Genomic DNA, 19,882 nt, shown 5'->3' with positions numbered 1-19,882 from the left:
TGGTCTTTCCTGTACTAAGCCATGGGCAGATGTCCATTAAGAATGATTAGGCAAAATTTATATAAAGGCCTTGTAAAATGTGTGGGTTTTTGTGGTTCCCCCCCCCACTTGAGAAATTTTGTGTGGGTGTGTATTTTTTTCTAAATTTATAAACCCTGGCTTTTGCCCTCGTCCGGTAGAGACTGCTCACCCACCCTTTTCCGTTTCCAGGCGGATAGCTTTTCTGTTATTTCAGTTCTGTAACTTTCTCCAACACTGTCCTGTTTTGCTTATTATGAAGTGCTTGCAATAACCCTTTCAGTGCTGCTATCACCTTTGCCTTAAATCGGGACTGGCTGTTGTATTAATTAAAAAAAAATGTATATCTCCTCTTAAAAAGCAAAATAAAGACTTCTCATATGTTACGTCTTTCTGTTTGTACATAGGGAATGTGATACAGCTTTCATTCATATATTGACCACTGTAGTGTCCCCACACAGGGTGTTTTCTTTTTTTCAATACTAAGCCAAAACTCCCACTGAAATAGGATTTCTTTACAGCTTTGGCAAAGAAATCCCTTCAGCTCTGAAGCTGAGGCAGCACCATCTTCATGTGCAGAATGAATTAGCAGAATTTGGGGAAAACATTTATTTCCAGCTATGTCTCAAAGTCAATTTTCCTGTTCTCCTCCTCTTTTGCTTTTTCATTCCCTGTCCAGCAATGATTGATATTGACCTGTAAGCTCCTTGTTTCTCTAATACCAGTGTTTAAATTAAGCCTGAATTAGCTAAGTAGTTAAGTAGAAGTGAACCTGACTGACCCACTGTTTGGTGCTGTGTGTGATACAGGAACAACTACAAAGTGCTGTAAGTGTATCATCAGACAAGAAAAGTAGACTCAAATTTATTTCTTGTAACAATTCAGTGTTTCATTGATTATCTTGGGAATTAACGTGGCCAGCCCTTAAGTGCAAGTTATGTTGCAAGGCAGTAGAAAACAAGGTTAAGCGTTAGGTTAGTGGCTATTTTCCAGAAGAAAGGGAGTAAATTGTTCCCTTCAATAGAGGGACAAATTCAAATAGATTTTTCAAAAACATTGGAGGGAGTGTATCAAGGATACATGTATAAAATAACATTAAATGCTGTAGACGTAATTTTAATACTTGTGAAAAAGCCATGGCTCTGGAAAATAGGGTACATATGGGCACACTGTCTCCTCTCTTTCCTGACCAGATGTGCAGAACTGAGGTTGCTAGTGAGTGTTGCTTTTTAGATGTAGAAAGATGTTTCATTCATATGCAAAACTTCCCCTGGATGAATAATTAAGTTCTGAGTGAACTGAAGTCTTTCCAAGTAGTAGAGGACTAGCTATTTTCTTCTGTACCCAGCTTTTTCCTTAACATGTATGTTTCCTTATTAAATGGAGGTTTTTTTTTTTTTTTTAAATAGTAATTGAAACAGAGATCTTTTAACGCTGTTTTCAAAGAACAAAGTGGCTGGGAGACAGTTGAAAATGGTAAACCATCCATACTAATTTCTGTTATTTAAAGAACTGTACTTTGAGCTAACGTCCAGAATAACTGGGCCAAATGGTCCTGTTGAAATTCCCCTCAGAAGCAGAGCAGTAATTGGATGAATGTTTAGCTTGGGAACAAGTAATCCATGCTAAAGTTTATGGGTTCTGCTTGGGGAAGGGAATAAAAGAAAAGTGGGCTGTAAGAATGCTTTACTTGTCAGAAGGGATCTTAAGGAGACGTGAAGATGTTTTCCCTCCTCCCATGTGTTTTCACCACAGTAATGATGATTCAGCTTGTGTATGGTCTCTGGAATGCGTACGTGTAGGGAGAGGAAAAAAGGATTTCTTTAGGTGCAGCTAATTGAAAAAACTGTAGGAGATATGTTTGTAGCATATTGCCTCACCATAGAGTTGCCTGCTTCAGTGAGTTTATTGTCTCCATTTTCACGTTGACTAAAAATAAGGAGTTTTTTAATCTTTGTTAACCAAACACATTTCTCCAGAAGACCTCTCTGAAGCAGGAATTCATTGTTTCTGAAGCAGTTGTGTTGGCAAGTAGGCTTTAGCTGTGTTTCTGTGGTAAGTTCTTTTGTCCATGATAGCATTTTGGGATCCCAGCATCAATGTGGCTGGCTCTGGCTCTGATTGGACAGTTTATATTTAGTTGCTGGTTTCCTATAATAGTTTTCAGATGGAGATGTTAAAGAACACATACCCTTGTGCTGCTGTAATCCCTGAAAGAGCATGGGGGAGTGAAAAAGAGAAAAGCATTGATGTCTTTCGGCAGAAGTAGAGTTTGGAAAAAACAGCAGCTGCTTGCAGCAACAGAATGCTGAAATTTATTTTTAAGAAATTAGGTAGCCAGTAAAAACAAAACTCTCAAAATCAGTGGGTACATTGCTTACATTTTGCATCCAGAAAGGAGCTTGAGAAAACTGTGGGAAGGCCAGCTTTTTTTAAATTACAAAAATTGCGATTCTCCAGTTTACAATAGTATTCAATTGCTATTAAGTAATAGTCATCAGACATCACCTCATGATAGCTCCTGTGTTCCATATTGCTGGTGCACTTCTGATGCAAATTAGTAGAAACCTCAAAAAACCCCAGTGTCATATATGCTTTAATTATGCTGTTGGATCTTTTCCGTGGGGCATGATATATTTCAATTAAAACTGAAGACATACCAGATTTTCTCTGAGCCTGGGTTTAAGACCACCTCTACAGAAATCTTGGCTTCCAAGAAGAAAACAGAGTTCAAGTTTTTGTTTGATTCTGGGTTTGCAGAGCGTTTAGAAATGATATGTAAAGTTTTTAATTTATTTGCTTTAACTATTTTTTCTTCTCTCAGTTATTAACCAAGTAAATCATCCAAGTTTTCTTTTACAAGCTTCCAAGAATGTGTCTCTGCTTTATTCAGTGCTGGTAGGTAGCTGCCTGCAGGGACCTAACTTCTAGCTCTTCTGTGGCCATAGTGAATCTTCACTCACTTCTGAGGGACAGCGGAGCCTGATCATAGCAACTCTAAGAATCAGGTCCTGGTGCCAGCCAGCATGTAGGTAGGATCTTTGCAAAGTTGATGGCGGAGAAGAACATAAAGTATAATTCTTTCTCGCGATGTATATGATAAAAGGAGGGTGCTGCTACCACTGTGGTGGTAATGTCTTGGACCTATTTGCAGTCCTGGCCAGTATAACTTATTCTGAGGAAAAAATCTAAAGCATGCTGTTTGCCTTGAGCTAGTTTGCCTCGTGTGGTTACACAGCACAATTTTCATTCTTTCTTCCAGCTAGTAATGGGAGGAAATCATAGAAAGCTAGGGATGTGAGATACCTATAGAGGTCACCTAGTCAGTCCCCAGCTCTGGAGCAAGATCATCTCAAAGGCCTGCAATAATGGAGACTCTGTAATCTATTCCTGTACTTAAAAACCAAACAAACATAAAAAAAATCCTCAAACAAAAAAAAAATCTAATACTAACCTGATTTGTTTCTTGCTTAATTCAAGTCCCTTTGTGATGGATAGAGCAGAAAGAACATTTTGTTTCCTTTCTCTTTACTGCAGTGTTCTACATTCTTGGAAGGTGCTATCTTGTTTTCCTCCCTCAGTTTTCTCATTCGTGAGATAGATAATATTCTTCTTGGTGCTCCCTGGGCTCCAGCTAATTCTACATCTCTCTTCAACTAGGGTGCCAAGGGTTGGGCACGGTACTCCAGATGAGGCCTGATAGAAGCTGAGAATTGCTTTCTATCTTGCAGATGCAGCATATTTGTACAGCTTGGTCTCATTGTATTTTATCAACAATATGACATTGTTGATTTTTTCAGCTTGTAATTCATTGTAACCCTTTTTTCTCTCAACATCTGTGATCTAACCAGTCCCTATACAGGTATACTTGATTACACCTAACTGCATAATCTAAGGCACGTAGAAAGAAATTAAGCAATTCTCCTATTTTTTAGGCTGTTTTTCTATAACTGTTAAATTTTCAGAGGACAAATCTGAAAGAACAATGCAAAGATGGGATCAAGATGAAAATTCAGCTTGACAAACATTCTGTCTTTAGACATTTGGGCCATTAAAATACAGAATAATGTACTCAGGCCAGAGTTCTGTGGGACCCTACCCATTGCTTCCCTCTGTTTAGGTAGTGAATATTTAATCTTTGTATTTGGCTAGTGTGCAGTTTTCCCATTATCCTGGAGTATTTTCACCTAGGCCACAAGTGACAGTCATTTCAACATTCATTGTTAAAAATGTTTTTCATGTGATTTGTTACTTGAGTCAGTGTTGATTTGCTCACAGACAGTAAATGATCAACAATTATCTGGAGTAATTTTTGCTTTGTGTGGTAGATTCACCCCTCTGGTCCAGACATTAAGCTGTGCAGCTGTTTAGTTCAGAGCTATCACAGAATGCTGGGGTGAACAGAAAGGGAAGGAAAACAGTCTCATCAGAGACAGTGCGATTGTGTGATTTATGCAGGGCAGCCTGCCCAGGACTGGACTGCTAGAGGATATTTTTCTCTGCAGCATTCGAGCGTGACTTTAGATCTGCCTGTTTTTAACTTTCTACATGGAAAATAAACCTTTTAACCACTAATTGTGTGCCCGTTTCCACATGTGTAGTTTCCAACTTGATATTAGGGGAAGAAAAAACACGAAAAAATCTGATTTGTTATTTTTAGGGCTTCTTATTCAGTTGCCTTGTGCTCTGACGGTAGTGCTGAATACTTGAGTGATAGTCGCAGCAGGACTCGTGTGAAGGAGGGAATAGATCTGAAGCTGCTTTCACACTAATTGGAAGAAGAGCAGCTCGCCAATAAAATACAGCTTTCTGCAAGATTTATTCTTGCACATGCAGGGAGCAGTTAAGGTATTTTGTAAAAACCCCTTCTCCATGAATTTTTTCTGCTTTTCCTTAGTGGGCTCCAAGATTTTGTTGGAGGTGTGTTGGGGAGATTTTACACCTCCAGACTCTTGTTTGGCTGCAGGCAGTTTCCTCTGGGCTTCCTGCTAAGTGGCTCTGGTGGCGGTTTCGCATTGTTCCTCACTGATGACTCAGAGAAACAGGAAAGAGATCCCCTGGTGAACAAAAACGCAGCCACCAAACAGGTGCCTGTATTCTGGTCTAGCAGAGGACAAACCACCTCATTCTGGATTTTTTCCTAAGATTCTTATCTGCAAGTATGAGACTCAAGAGGAATGGTTCATACACGCTGAATGGGTAAGAAAGAGCCTGCATCCTCTTTTGAATCTTCATCATTAAAACCGCGTGAAAATGGAAGCCTTTATTTTTCTAGTGATGGGGTATGTGAAATAATGACCAAGTCTTTTGTCTCAAAAAGAGCGGAGGATCACAGCGTATGAAATACGCAGCTTATTTAGCTTGCTTTCTTCTGCATTTTGTTAGATTCGCTTCTAAAGTGTGTGCGTTTGGTGGGGGCAGGTTAGAGTTGTCTGTATGTTTAAACGAGGTGGATCTGCTCGGTAAAACCACCAAAGCATTAGGAACTGTGTGATTCCTGAAGAGATGCCTGTGGTAATTATTTTAAGCGTTTGCCAGCAAACACCCCATGCTTTTGATGCGAACAAGACCTCGTTAAATGTGATGCTTCCTGACAGGGAATACAAATGACTTTAAATTTAGTTAGTCTGAAAAATTCGTTTAAGTAGTTTCAAGTACTTGAGTTACTTTACTAGTTCTGTGGTTTTAAAAATACTGTTTGGGTTTGGTTTTTTTTTTTTTCTCTCTGATTGCTGTTAAATCCTCTAAGTAACAGAGAATATACCATTACTGGAAAGAAGATAACTAACTAGATACTCCTTGTTTAAGGAATCTTTTTGTAATAATTGAAAATAGAGAATTTTCAGGTGAAAGTTGTTTTTTGTTTCTTTTTTTTTTTTAAATAATTGCATTTGATTTTGCTAAAGCAGATTCTTATATGTCTTCATATGATGTAAGTTTTATTTCTCAGCACAGCATACCTGAACTGAAGAGGACTTTTACTTCCATGGCTCTGTGTTAACTGTTTATTAGTACCTGGCAGGTGACTTGACAAATGAAGAAAGTTGTTAGTCTTGGAGTGTCATTTTACTTTGCTGCTGCTTTTAACCTTATGTAATGAGTAAGCATTGTGATAAGTGCTACATAGGCTTAGTGCTGCATTCCTGAAAAGCCCAGATATATTTCAGAGTACAAGTGTGCAGACTAGCCCAAAACTGCCCAGTGGCTTTAAACTCATGGTCCATTGCGCACTTGATTTGCAATCTCTGCACAAGAGAGGCAAATAGCAGTGCAAGCAGATCAGATAGGAAATACTTTGGCAGTGTTCAGCTGGTCTGCACTGTTTTTGCCTGCACTGGCTTGCACAGTGCCCCTTAGAAGGGTCCTTTGCTTTGCCAACATATGTTTAAATTTGATTTTTAAAATTTTTAGATTTTATTTTAATTAGGTTTTTTAATGGCAAAGTAAATGGATGCCAACATCTTCCTGGCTTATCCTTAACTTTTTTTTATAACTGTAATAAAAATTCCATTATCTGACCGCATACAAAATCAAATGTAATTGAAAGTTACTATCTTACAGTATTTGGTTTTAAGCTGTAAGGTGTTTGTCAGTCAATGGGATTGACTTTGTAGTAGATAGAGGTTAAGAATATATTATCATTAACTTGGGTTTTTTGCAGAGGTTTTTAACCTTTTGAGAGATTATCTTTATTTAGAGAGTCAATTAAGAAATAGTGCTGAAGTGCAAGATGTAATGGATATTGCTTATGTTAAAGGAATTTTTTAGATTTTAGTTATGGGAAGCATAATCTTTCGTTGATTTGAGGTTTATTAAAAATGAATGCATGGTATAGAACTTCAGGGAGATTAAGTTGTGCAAGATCACCCTGTGCATCTGTTCTGCCTTGTTCTAACTTGCAAGATGCTGCATAATCATTTTAAGAATTTCACTTGTGGCCCAGTGCATACCTGGCATTACATTTTACGGCAAGCATTTAACTGGAAGTGTTGTATTACAGTGAGTAAAACCAGTGGCACCCAAATGCTTGCATGAAAAAGAAGCTTCAAGTGTGAGTTTGTGGGAGACTCCAATATTATCTGATTCTAACATGCTGATGTGCTTTGCTCTGTGAAACAACAGATGCTGAGGAGTAAATTTATCTAATTAAAGAAATTCCTTTTATGTTTATCTCTTGCCTAGATGGTTTAATAATGCAAGGTAATGGAAAAAGAGCTTCAAGTGTGTTTTCCTGTTTAGCCTAAACTTTTGGCATGTCAGCAGAAAGAGTTGTTTTGATCTTTAGGGGTTTTTGTTTGGGACAACGTGTTCCACTTGTCAGGTGGAGCGGCACCCTGTTGCACAGGTCACTTGAGGAGAGGGGAGCTCATTGGGGTGGAATGTTGTAGGGCAAATACAAATGCTGCTGCAGCAGGTACCTGCACATAGCAGGGACATAGTTACCATGGCATTACTCTTTACAATGTAGTGCATGAAAACTGTGAGCTTCTCTTATTTAAAAAAGAAAAAAAAAAGTAGATGGCTTGTACAGTCAAATGAGAGTACCTCAAAATAATCAGGATGTTCAGAGATGTAACTGCTGAGTACGTCAATAAACTTTCTGAGTATACTCTGAATCAGACAAGGTGGTGTTATGCTAAATGTTTAATAATGTTAAAACTTAGAGGTTGTGCATCAAGAGCAATAGGAGGGAATTCTTTACATCAAAGGTTACTTTGCACCATCCTACTCTATTGAATCTTATTTTGTAAGGTGGAGCTATTGAACTTGCAGTCAGTTCACACGTGAAAGGGTGTAACTTAGCATTTGTGAAGGAGAACAAGAATTCTGTTTAAACCCTCAACTTTTGAAATGAAGGTGCAGCTTCTCCTTACATACTGTATCTAGATGTTCTTAAAAAGTAAATAAACCATGCCTAACTCATTAAGTTCTCACAGATTGATTTATCAAGCTCTAGATGGTGTTTTTATTTTAGATGATGCTGGTATCTTGGATTAGGCAACCAAAAAGGGTGATTGGAGAGGCCTAGTCTCTAGGATACAGGGGTTACGTGAAGACCCTTACATCTTTTGCATAAAGATGCTCATTTTTCCTTTTAATACTTATGTATTTGACATCATAGGGTATTCCCCAAAACTGCAGATATTTGATCCAGTTTTCCGGAAAATCTTGATTCTTGCTTTTAATTTTGCTTGTAAACAAAGAACTGTAGCGAGAGTGATCGCAATAATTAGTTTTTTCTTTGGGTATGATTTGGTCAGGCTCTGATTGCACTTGTAAACTCATAAAGGGGGAGTAGGAAGACTGCAAGGGAAGCTAAGATACTTGAAAATGTTTTCAAACCTAGTACCAGCAAAAAGCTGCCCCTGCCTAGCCTTCCTCCTGTCCCATTGTACCTCAGCTGATACTAGTGTAAGAATTGTACACATATAAACTGGAAACACAAGTAAAATCCAGAGTTTCACTCAGAAACAGTGATTTATAAGTATTCTTTGAGCAGGTCTCACTGGACGTGGGCATGTTTGCTCTTGGTTTTTGAAACGGATAATGGTTACACAGGTTTGTGGAGACAGTGGGATCTGGTGCTGAGATTCATCAGAGGACACCGAGTTAGGAGACCTACCTTATCTTGCTGAGACTGAGGTAGAAATCTTACCTGCCAGCATCTCTGACAATGTTGTTAAGTCAGCTTTGCTGTTATGTGCTAACCTGCAGTGTGCTGATTATATTTCTTTGCATTGCAAAGTTTCTTTTTATAAACGATCTCTTTTGAAGGTCATCTTAACTTGGGAGATACCCCTTTATTTGCTTGGTGCTGTGTGTATTGACAGTGAAAAATGCACTGGCACTGTAATTGTTTCAGTACCATTTTTATCTTTGCAAATGCATGGTGGGTTTTGGGGGTTTTTGTTTGTTTGTTTTTGTCTTGTCCCTTTAGCATTTGGAATTACTGATAATCAGCGTAAGTCTTTGCACAATGGTAAGATGTCAAATAACAAATATTATTTACTACACATCTATTTCCTCTTTTTTCCCTAATGACTTCAGTTTAAGGAAGGGTGTAAATCCAAGCATGCATTTCACAAGATATGACCTCAACGCACCCAAAACAAATATGCAGCTTGAACTTTGGTGGTGTGATCTAAGCTTCCTGTGCCTTTTAGAATCATTATGTATGGGCCTGTGCATTCCTATAACCTTTGTAGTGGTGCAGACAGAACCATGCCCATGCTGGTTTACCTTCACAATGGTCATGCCGACTGTAGGAAAGCTTTGCTGCAGTGTCAAGTAGATCATGCAATTCTAGAAGTGAAGAGTTCTTTTGGACAGCTGGCAACTTGCTGACCTTGCTTCAAATATCATAAGATATACTGATAAACAGTCTACTAGGTAAAAATGCACCCAGATTGGGATTTCTGATGACCCTGGTCAGTGAGCCACATGCCTCATCACTCTGTTCTGCTTGGTGTGGCAATTTTGACAAGGCCATGCAGCGTACACTTGGTATGCAATATTTTCTAAATCAGTGCAGGTTTAGAAACTTGACAACTGTCTGAAGATGACTGTTAAAACTAAGCAATGATCTCTGCAACTCCTGCATAGCGGCCATCCCCAACTCATGGTAATGGAAACTGAACAGCATGTACAAGAGGTTATTTGTTGAAACAAATATGTAGCACAAAATAAAATGTTTAAATGTTAATTAAATAATTTTTATCTTCTCATCATTACTGTACCTGACTCTGCACTGCTGAATAACTGCTATCTGGCATGTGTTCCTGGGACTTTTTTAAGTGCCAAAGGAATGTGGCTAGATTGTGCATTCTGGCAAGGGTGAAAGCTTTGAAAATGCAGCGTTTGCAGCTAGCATCTCAGTCAGTGGCTGTGCTGCTGAGGAGCACTTGCTCGAGCTTCTTTAAAAGTTTGTGTTTAACTTGTGATGTTGGTGTTTCAACTGAGAATTCAAATAGTTTGACATCTCCCTTCTGCTCAGTGCTGCCCTGGGCCCTTCTGAAAATGCTCTTTGAGTTCTGCTCTGCACAGAGAAGTGTTTTTTTGCTGCGTTCATTTCAGGACTACATGTACATGAAGATGATTATATGTAATCAAAGGCAGAAGTAAATGATGCCTTGAAACAAATTCAAGTTGGACAGGGACAAAGTACTTAGGAATATCTTAATGATTAATGGATGCTCAACTGACTGATAAAATATTGTTGGCCCCAAGATCTGTTTCCTCTGCTCCAAGCCACTGCTTTAAACTAATGACTCTTGATTTTGAGCCAAGCACTGAAATTGAAAAAGAATTTATTTTTCTTATGTGCTTCTGTCTTGTACTGACGCAAAGCAAGCCAAGGAGAAAAAGTAGTATCTTATGTTTTGCCCAAAAAAGTAGAAATCGGAAAGAGCATAATAAGTCTGCTTCAGAAGTCTTTTTTATTAAGTATCGTTGCAACTGCAGGAAAAAAATAGCATTAAAGGATGTGACAAACAGCTCATGAAAGCCCATTGAAATAGCTCATCTGGCAGACAGAAGTAGTATGAACACCCAAATATCTTATCTGAGGAGAAGCAGCTGTTGGAACTGCTTTACACGCCTCCCAAATTACCACAGTTTCTATCATGAAAAAAAGGAAAATCTAAGGGTAGCAATACCGACTGTTATCCTTGGAAAGCACAGCACAGATTTATCTGATTAAGGCCAAAAATGTAGATTATCCACTTCAGTTTTTGTTGGATTGGGAATCCGTTTTTGGAAAGTCGTCTTTAGAATGCTTTATGGTGTCAAAAAATGTAAGCTACGATGCAATGCCAGCACTGCTGACCGAACTCTGCCTGACTCCAGGTGATCCAAATACTTTCTTGGTCAGCTGTAGCCCTTTGTGCTCATTTGTAACTTAGTTACAGGTTTGCTCTTCCATTTTCTGAAGCTGACTGATTTTCTTTCAGTATGCTTCTAGTTACAAAGTGAGGTGGCTTCTCATGTGACTTAAAATGCCCCTTGTTTAGTTTTTTTTTGGAGGAGGAAGGTTAACTGCAGTGTATCTAGGGATGACAGTTCAGTAGTATGTTTGGATGTAGGTTGCGATCTGAGGACATCCTGACTGCTGGCTGTGTATAGAGGGAGAACAGCCTCTGAGGACAAGCAAAATGTGGCAAATGTTCTCATTCACAAACAGAAGTTTCCTAGTTTCCTTTATAAAATACTTTCCACCAAGTCTCCCACTCCACTCCCCTGCTCCCATGTTTGCCATCACATTACTGCTTGGTGACATAGCCAAATGATCAGGACAGGATTTCAGTCTAGCACCTTTTCCCCAGACACAGCAAGCAGTGGAGCCAGAAAGGGTTGCTAGCTGTTTCTGACCGCTGCTGCGTGCTCTATGCCTTGGAGGTTCATTAGTGCAGGTTCTGGTTGCTGTGCTCTTCCCAGTGCTCCGCCTGAGAAAGACCCCTCTTATCTTACTGTTGGGTCTGCTGTAGGAACTGTGGAGAGGGGAATGGAGCCATCAAAAGCTGGAGAAGGAGAGTGACGATGAATGCAAGAGTCTTCAAAGCAAGCAGTAGGGCTGACGTTAGTCTCACTGTCACTGTCTGGTGACAATAACTTACCATTTGCAGGAATTCCACCACGTTTTGGCATTATTTATGTATCCTGGGCAGTCCTGCTACGGTGCACCTTACATGAGAAGGTGACTGTATGTTTGCCAAGTAGAGGGAGATGGAAATATTGTGCACAATACTGAACCCCTTCTAGAATTGTAATTCTGAATCTTTTGAGTTAATCTTTACCTTCAGGAATGGCATTTCTTTTACAGAGGTTGTGGGTATTATTTTTGTAAGTGTTGTCCTCTATATTCAGCCTGGCTGTTCTGGTATCATTTGTCCTACAACACAAGATTTATGATCTCACATGTGTTTTCTTTGCAATATTTTTGCACGTGTGAGCATTCAAAAGTAGTTTAAGCATTTTTATATTCATTAACAATGTATGTGTAAAGATTTAAACTGTAAGCCTTATATGGGGAAAGTATTATAAACGTAATGCTTCTAAATAGAAGACTTCATTAGAACTTGCACTGTGAGTCATTGTTATATTAATAGAGCTGTTCCCAAATATGGATTTGGAACTGGGCCTTCTTCATGGTGAGTGCTGCAGATGACTTACAGAAAATAAGTATTTACATTAAATATAAAATGGTTTTTGAGGGTAACCTCTTGATCAGCCAGTTATTCAGATCAGCGGAGCATATAGTGTAGAATAAATAATCTTGTAATGTAATTCTGAAACTGTAGTACTTTATAATATCATCTGGCATAGTCAGAAAAATCTTGGGGTTTATGTGAAAAAGTGGTTAAGAAATAAAAATCTCAGGCTGTGACATAGAAAGATGCTCATTTTAACACATACTCTTAAAACTGGCCTGATCAGTTAGTCTCCTACCCTTTGGAAATATTTAAATCACAGAATAGCCTATAAGAATATATGTTCATTCTTACAGCTCATCTATGTGCAGCTAACAGTAACTCTTTACAAATATTTTATTAGTCTCTACTGGAAGCAAAGATCTAATTCAGAACTCCAGAATGTGCTGTTGCAGGTCTCCTGCGTGTGGATATAAAACAATGTTGTGGCACAAATTCAAGAAAAGTATCATCCTTGCTTTTGTACAGAATCTCAGGCAGTGATAAATGCTCATATTAGGATTTGAGTATTACAAAGATGTTGTTCCACTGACAGCCTGGGGCCAGAACAGGTAACAGCAAAACACTTCGGATGCTTAATTTTTTTTTTTTTTTTTGGCACCTTCTATGCCACCTCTTTCCCTCCAAGTAAACTGCTTTGTGGAGTTTGTACTGTGGTCAGGGCTTATAATGAAGGTAGTATATATGCAGGGTAAGAAGTGCCCACTTGAAGTAGCCATATAATTTATCTGTTGTACACCAGAACTATTAACATCCCAATTTATAGCTCATTAATAATAATTAGGGGCAGTAAATTAACTGTAAACTTTTAGACCAGTTACTGTGAATTGCAGATTCAGTAGCCTGATACGCAATGGACAGTTTATTTCTGCTGCTTCCCCTTAAGATGCTCTGAGGACTAGAGCTTTTAATGGGATATTGCTGTGAAAGCATAATGAAGAAATGTATTAAATATAGCCGTCTTAAAAGCTTTTTTCAATGAATTTCAAGCTTTCCATTAAAATAGAATGGGAGCTTGTTTTCTTCCCTTACTCACTGTCAAACCATACCTACAATAATGATGATGTAAACTGAGGTTTCTTTCCTCATAGCTGTATTGAGGGGACTCTGGGTTATGGTCTGCTCTAAAGCTAAGAAAGAAAAATAAAGCAAAACATGTTAATGATTTTTTAAAAAATCTTCCATTCCCAAAGCTCTGTCCTGCCAATGATGCAGAATGAACCATCACTTTGCTTAGTGCTACTACCTCAGCTAATAGAAAATGTGAGTTCTTTAACATAACCTGTGTGGGAGAGAACAGCAGCAATGCCGATGGATGCTAAAGATAACGGAGCATTGTGCATTGGCAGGAAAGATCCTAATGCTGAATGTTAGGTAGCTGACAGCACCACGCTGACTTTATTTGGATGTCAAGTTTTATTGGCTTGGGAGCTTTACTTCATGGCAGTCAGGCAGCTACATTACTCAAAGGTGTTGAACCTATTCTTTTTGAAGACAAGTCTTTGCTTTCCCAGTTAGTTTTAATTATGAGTATATACTCGATACAGTAACATGACAGTTTTCTGAGGGGAATTTAATAATTTTTCATTATAATTTGATCTTCTGGAGCTTGTTAGGGGATTTTTGTAATGAGTGATGTCTCATAGAACACTCTGAAGAGGAACTACATTGACTACTTATTAAAATATTTTTATGATGTTAAAAATGCTGTGTTTTGTAATATGGTCAGGACTCTCACTGCACTTAAGATTATTAAAAAGCCCTTTGTGTTTCAGCTCTAAAAGACTGTTCAGACTGACTTTAACAAGAACAGATTAAGGTTGCTATTCAGGAACTGAAAGAAATCAGATTTTTTGCAGGTTCATTCCATCTTTTCACTAGAATAATTTGATTTCTCAGTGGTTGGAGTATGGCTTTTTGAGAGAGATTGACTTCCATCCAGTTCAGCACTCCAATACTAAGCAGTTTGGATGTTACATGCTTTCTGTGAGGGTGGATAACATACCAAACTTCGTGCGTGATGCAATCAAGTTATTTTAGGGTTTTTTGGGGGTAGCTTATACACAGGTAGTTTCGAACCAGCATCTCAGGATTTTTTGCATTGGAGAGCCTTCCTTCCGTTCATGTGAATTCTTTCCCTGTTACTAGTTTTTAATATATGTTCCTGGAATACATATGATCAACAAGAAGGTCTGTCCTTCCAGACATACAAGTTACAGTTATCAAGTGGCTGACATTCCTAGAAAACCCACGTACTTTTCTGTCCCAATGGTTGGGTTTTTTCTTTTTTTTTTTTTCCTTTTTTTTTTTTTTTCTCCCTGAGCTAAAGACAATATTGCTACTAGCTTATGGTTTCTAAAGTGGAGGTGTAGAACTTCTCATGTGCTCTGGGGAGCTATACTCTGCACTTGAAACAGTATAGTCTCATTTATAAAATAGGGATAAAAATGTCTAGCCACTTTATAAGGAGCTTAAGAACTAATTAACTTGTACAGTTATTTAAAAAGGCGTATTTCTTTGCATTTGTTGCCTTTATGTAAAGGTAAATAAAGTCTGTGTAAGGGTCTAGCCACCTGAAAACTCAGGTAAAAATAACTCATTTTTACATTTATAGGTAAGTCTGCATGAAATATAAATACACTTGAAAATAGCAACATCAGGGTGAGTAAACATTAGTAAGCCCAGCCATCCTGTCGCTTACCTTAGAATAATTACTGGTCTGCATTTGAAGAACAAATCTTAATGTTGCCAAACTCCACCTTTTTCCTGCCCAGTCTGTATGTGGGAGAGTCTTTATAAGAATCTATTTCCTGTTTCCCAGACAAGGGAGGGGGAAAATGTGTTTTCTCCTTGTTCTGAAAAACAAAAGACAGGCAGTGACTGCATACTCGCATCAGCTGCCAGACTAAATGTGAGTGTGCAAACAGCTGAAGGCTACAGCGAGTTCCTTAGTTCGACCCTTGGCAAAATGGCGCGTGCAGTCTATCGCATTGGGACTTACCCTCAAAGTTTTACGAGAGGGAGAAACTGGCTGAAAGGTGCTGAAAAGAGCTGGATATGTGGTTTTTATTATGTCACTTTGACCCAATCTTTGAAGCATAGAAAAATTGACAGTATCTTCCCCCTTTCTTGCAGGATTTCTTCCCAAACCCTTGTTTTCAGTTTTATGGATTAGTTTTTGTCACAGATTATTAAGCTTTGAAGAGTGAGTTTTGCAAGGAACAGAGGATACAGTGGCAGGGAGGGAATGCATGCTTAAGCCACTTACAAAGTAACTGTAGCCTTGTCCAAGTGCAATCCTAATCAATTTGTTACAACAGTAAAAACGTACAGGGTAAGACGACTGAATGATTTTTCTTTTTTTTCTGACTTAGAGGGGTATCAGTGTAGGTATGGCAGCTATGTTTCTCCAGGATCAAGTCTATTCATTTAGATTTTGATGGCTATTCCAATTCTGTCCCATATTATGTGAACAAGAGTAGCCCCAGCCTTTTCCCACCTTAAATTCGAACATTATTCATATTTGTGCATCCTGGTTTAAAATAGTACAGATTGGGACTGCTGTGTGTTAAAGTCAGCCCCACTGGTACAGATTACAAAAGTAAATTTTACTTTCGTAGGGGCGGCTTCAAACAAGTTAGAGTTCATGTCTCCTCTTTATGCTCTCCTTTTAATGAAAAAAAAACCCCCATACTGTTTCTCTTTGTGGGAGAACTTCACAGTAAATAATGTAGTACATGATCAACAGTGGAATCACAATGCTCCGATACAGGACAAGTAGTAGTGCATCATTGTGTATTAGAGAAGTCTATGAATAAGTAACAGCTCTCCTAAAAATGGTTCAAGAACTAAAGGCAAGGTTTTGGGTTTTTGAGAAGGTGGTTGTGGAATTATCGGTTCCCTTTTCTCTGTTATGCTCTGGAAGGGAGTTCTGTTGTGTGCAAGTTTGCTAGTTTTGCTCTGTCCATCAGCGTGCACTCTGACTGTAGTAGTTCTGAAGGGCATTTGGTGGGAGGGAGAGAGTTTCTTACTGTTTTGGAGAAATTTAGCGGACTGAATAAATAAATTGAGCTTTTGCTATTTTACAGGTATTGAAAATCTAGATAGATTAATAAGTTTTCAACTTCACTGCCATGACACTGTCAATAGGAAATAAGAAGTGTGAATTTCCATTTCTGTATGCGCAGGATTGTTTATCATAATAAATTTGCTCTATAGTATGAGCAAGTATCATAATGATGAGGCAGTTTCTCTATTACAAACTATATTGCAATACAGGTTAAATATTTTCATTTTCACATTCTTGAAAAATAATTGCAGTTTGTCTGTTCCACTGTAGGTACATATTGGAATACAGCAATGCAATCTCAAAATATATCCATCTCTGAGGATTAAAAAAATATTTATGAACAAAGTATTTCTTTAAGAGCATGATTCATGTCATCTTTAAGAGACTAATTACCTATTTGCCCAAAATACATACTTTAAGCTTCATATATGCTTCAAGATTCAGATGTAATGTTCAGGCTTGATTTTCTTTATTGTTATTGCTTAAAGTGATCCTTCAAAGGGTGGTCAGAAAAGTGCAAGGTGGGGAGGAGATTATTGTCTTCTGATAATCTACACCATGGTCCTTGAGCTGTTTTCCAACATCTGAGTGTGCGCTGAACAGCTCCACTTGGATTGCCCCTCTCAGTCTCAAGTCCAAGTCCCCTGTTTCTCCAAGTGTTTTCCTGTGTTCTGGAGCATTTCCGACTTCTTCCTACAGCAGTATTTGACACTATGTTCTGGCAGCATGGAACAACAGAACAAGTAGCAATGTGTAATTTTTCTCTGTACACAGCCGTATCACTCTCATTTATGGGAACCGAGGTAGTTACACACGTTGGGCATTGTTCTTGCAAGCACATGTGTGAAGCTATTAGCATAAGCATGCTGTTCAACAGTACAGCTAAGCCACTATAGTGGCAAACCTCCCCTGAAAGGACTTCCTATCCCTAGCTGGGTTTCTGCTGTTCCTCTCATATATCCAGTGACTCTGAAATTGCTCCGTGGTGAGCTGTGTCACAGGGTTAAACTGGCAGAAAACAAACACTATGAAAATGCACCATTTCCAGTTGGTTTGGGCAAGGAGGAATGCATGGGAATAATCCTCTCTGAAGAAGCTAGCTGATAGAGTGCCTTAGCTGTGTCACTAAAACATGTCCTCAAAGAGTTTCAGAAGATCCTAGCAGCATTTTGTATTGGTAGACTACTAAAGAACACTGTCAAGAGAGGGATTGATAATCTTTATTTGTTGACTGCATAAGCATTTACTGTAAATGGGTTTTTAGAAATTAAAAAAATTTCACTTAGAAGTTTTAGAGTATCTGAATGTCAATCTAGTTTTGTTTCTCTGTATCCATTCAGTCAATTTTTGAACAACATTGCAGCTTTTGGATTATCTAATATTTGTATTTGCACAGCGCAGACATTTGTGTAACCTTTCACAAACAGCCTTGCATTTCCATGAAGACTACAAGTACAACAAGCGCCAAGCTGCTGATCTATTTCACATTGCCAGTCTGTTTTTCTTAAGCAACAATCAGCTAATAGACGTTGTGGTACAAAAGCAGATGCGTATGGTACAGGTGAACAATCCGGCTTCCTTTGTTGCATGGTGAGAGAGCATGGGCTTTCAGTTTTCTTGGAAGTTGATTATGTGGAATTGGAAATGAGGCAATAAATGAAGCCCCAAAGAGGGTAAACTGCAGCTTTCACTTCTAGTAGAGGTGTAACATGTTGAAGCTGGGAAATGTGTGCAAGTTCTGACTTGTATAATGGCAATCTGTTAACCCTTGGGTTTCTCATCTATCAGGCAACCCAACAATCCTTGAGTATATGGAGTGTGTTTATGGAGAGGGTAGGTAATGTTTTTCAGCGAGTTCAGGTATGGATGGATATATTTTCTCTGAGTTCTGTATGTTAAAAGTAGCATTGTTAAAAGCGAGACAAAGGACAGTATTGAGGGAGTTGGGGGGCACAACTTATTTTGGGGTCTTTCATTGCTGCTCTCTGAATATGTTCCTTGTAAAGGATGAGAGAAAGCATTTTCTCTTTCTGAGTATAAGGGGGGAGAATGAGGAAGGCATTGGAGACAGCAGGCAGTAAAGTGGAACTGAGCAGATTTCCACACTAACGGTCATATTAGCAGATGATAAGACATATTCATTCAAGTTTTAGGCTGTATCATCTTCCCTGCTGCTTTCTACACAGTCCCTTGGGTCACATAATTTGACGTGAATCAATACTGCTCTTTGCTCGAGGGTATTCAAGGATTACAGTGGAAGCAACGTAGTGATAAGGAGCTAATTTTACGTGGAAGAGGACATAACATTTTTGCCATGTGCTGTCCATTTGTTTCTTACAACCTAATTTTGAATGATCATGCTGTGGCTTCCCCCCCTCCCCTCCCCCCCCGGTTGTGAGTGAGAAAGTGAAGAAAATGGATTACAAGAAAAACAAGCTACTTTTTTTTCCCCTCCTTGAGGTTTTTAATCAAAGATAGCACAACCTGTGGGGGATGAAATGATCCTAATTGTTACTAAGCTGATTAAATATTTATAAAACAAGGGCTATATTACATTTATAGCTCTTCTGTCTGGAGAATGTAAGTAAATTGATGATTTCATAGATTTTTCTTTTGTTGCTCAAATAACGAGTACTAGCAATCTTTCTGTTATCTTTAAGATGCAAATATTCTCTGAATTTCTAAATGTTAGAAACGTAAACATTTGAACATTGCAACATTATTAAATGAAAAAGTCATTTAATTTGTTGGAGAATGAAGATCCAGATAAAGTTCTGTGTGCTTGTTCATCCCTATTAAGATTTTAAGAACAGCTCCAGATCTTTTGATCAGTCGTGCTTACATTGTCTTGAGTAGGCACTTGGATCCCTTGTAAATTATAAAGGCAGAAAAGACCTGTGGTATTTAAGGACTGGAAAAATGATTTCTAATAATGAGGCATAAGGAGATTTTTAAAAATTTTTTTTTAGTTTCTCAGAAGGTCAAGAGGTGAATATAATATCTAGCTAATGAATGAAGTTTAAAAAAAGGGGAAAGAGGAAAGCTATAATCTAACAGAGAAAGGATAACAATCATAATTGGAAACATAAATGGATGTTAAAGCTAGGAGGTTTCAAATATGCAAAGGACGTGCATTTTAACAATGGACATGATCAGCCATTGAAACAAATTACTGAGCAGAATAAATGATTTTTCTTCCTTGTCAAATACACAAGTTAAAACCAGATGCCTTTCTGGAAGGTGTGCTTTAGGCTAATTAAGCTTTCGGTTCACTGCAGGGGTAACTAGATGAAAGGCAGACAAGAACTGAAGGCTGGTTCTGACCCTAGAGCCTGCCGCTCTGGTTACTGTGGTGTGCTGGCATATAGTGTACCCAAGCATCTCGGGTCTGGTATCTCATTCTGTGGCCTGCACCTAATTGCCCCTGCTTCCCCAAGGGCCCCTGGAAAGGAGCTCTGGATAGGGCAGCTGCCCTGCCTTGGCTGCTGTCTTCTGTGGGCTCCCAAGCAGGAGGTAGGTGGCTGCATTGTCCCCTGCACGTGCAGTGTCTTTGATTTGTGCAATCCCAGTAAATCAGGCTTTTCAGGGA

The 19,882-nt window shown here is 38.6% G+C and overlaps 1 protein-coding gene across 6 annotated transcripts in view; it reads left to right on the top strand.

Annotated features, from left to right (window-relative positions):
• The window catches only part of MOB2 (MOB kinase activator 2), a 120,190-nt gene that overhangs the window by 52,364 nt on the left and 47,944 nt on the right, over positions 1-19,882 (top strand). Inside the window, exon 1 of one of the 6 annotated variants that reach the window (XM_030039939.2) lies at positions 5,086-5,217. The exons of the other annotated variants lie outside the window; for them this stretch is intronic. Within the exon in view, the coding sequence (XP_029895799.1) occupies positions 5,180-5,217 (38 nt within the window). The 5' untranslated portion in view covers positions 5,086-5,179. Of the gene's footprint in view, positions 1-5,085; positions 5,218-19,882 lie in introns of those variants that run through there. 6 annotated transcript variants of the gene reach the window in all.

Source organism: Aquila chrysaetos, chromosome 16 (assembly GCF_900496995.4).
Source record: "Aquila chrysaetos chrysaetos chromosome 16, bAquChr1.4, whole genome shotgun sequence".
NCBI lineage: Eukaryota > Metazoa > Chordata > Aves > Accipitriformes > Accipitridae > Aquila > Aquila chrysaetos.
The sequence above is the reverse complement of the archived record's forward strand: the minus strand, read 5'-3'. Positions and strand labels throughout refer to the sequence as shown.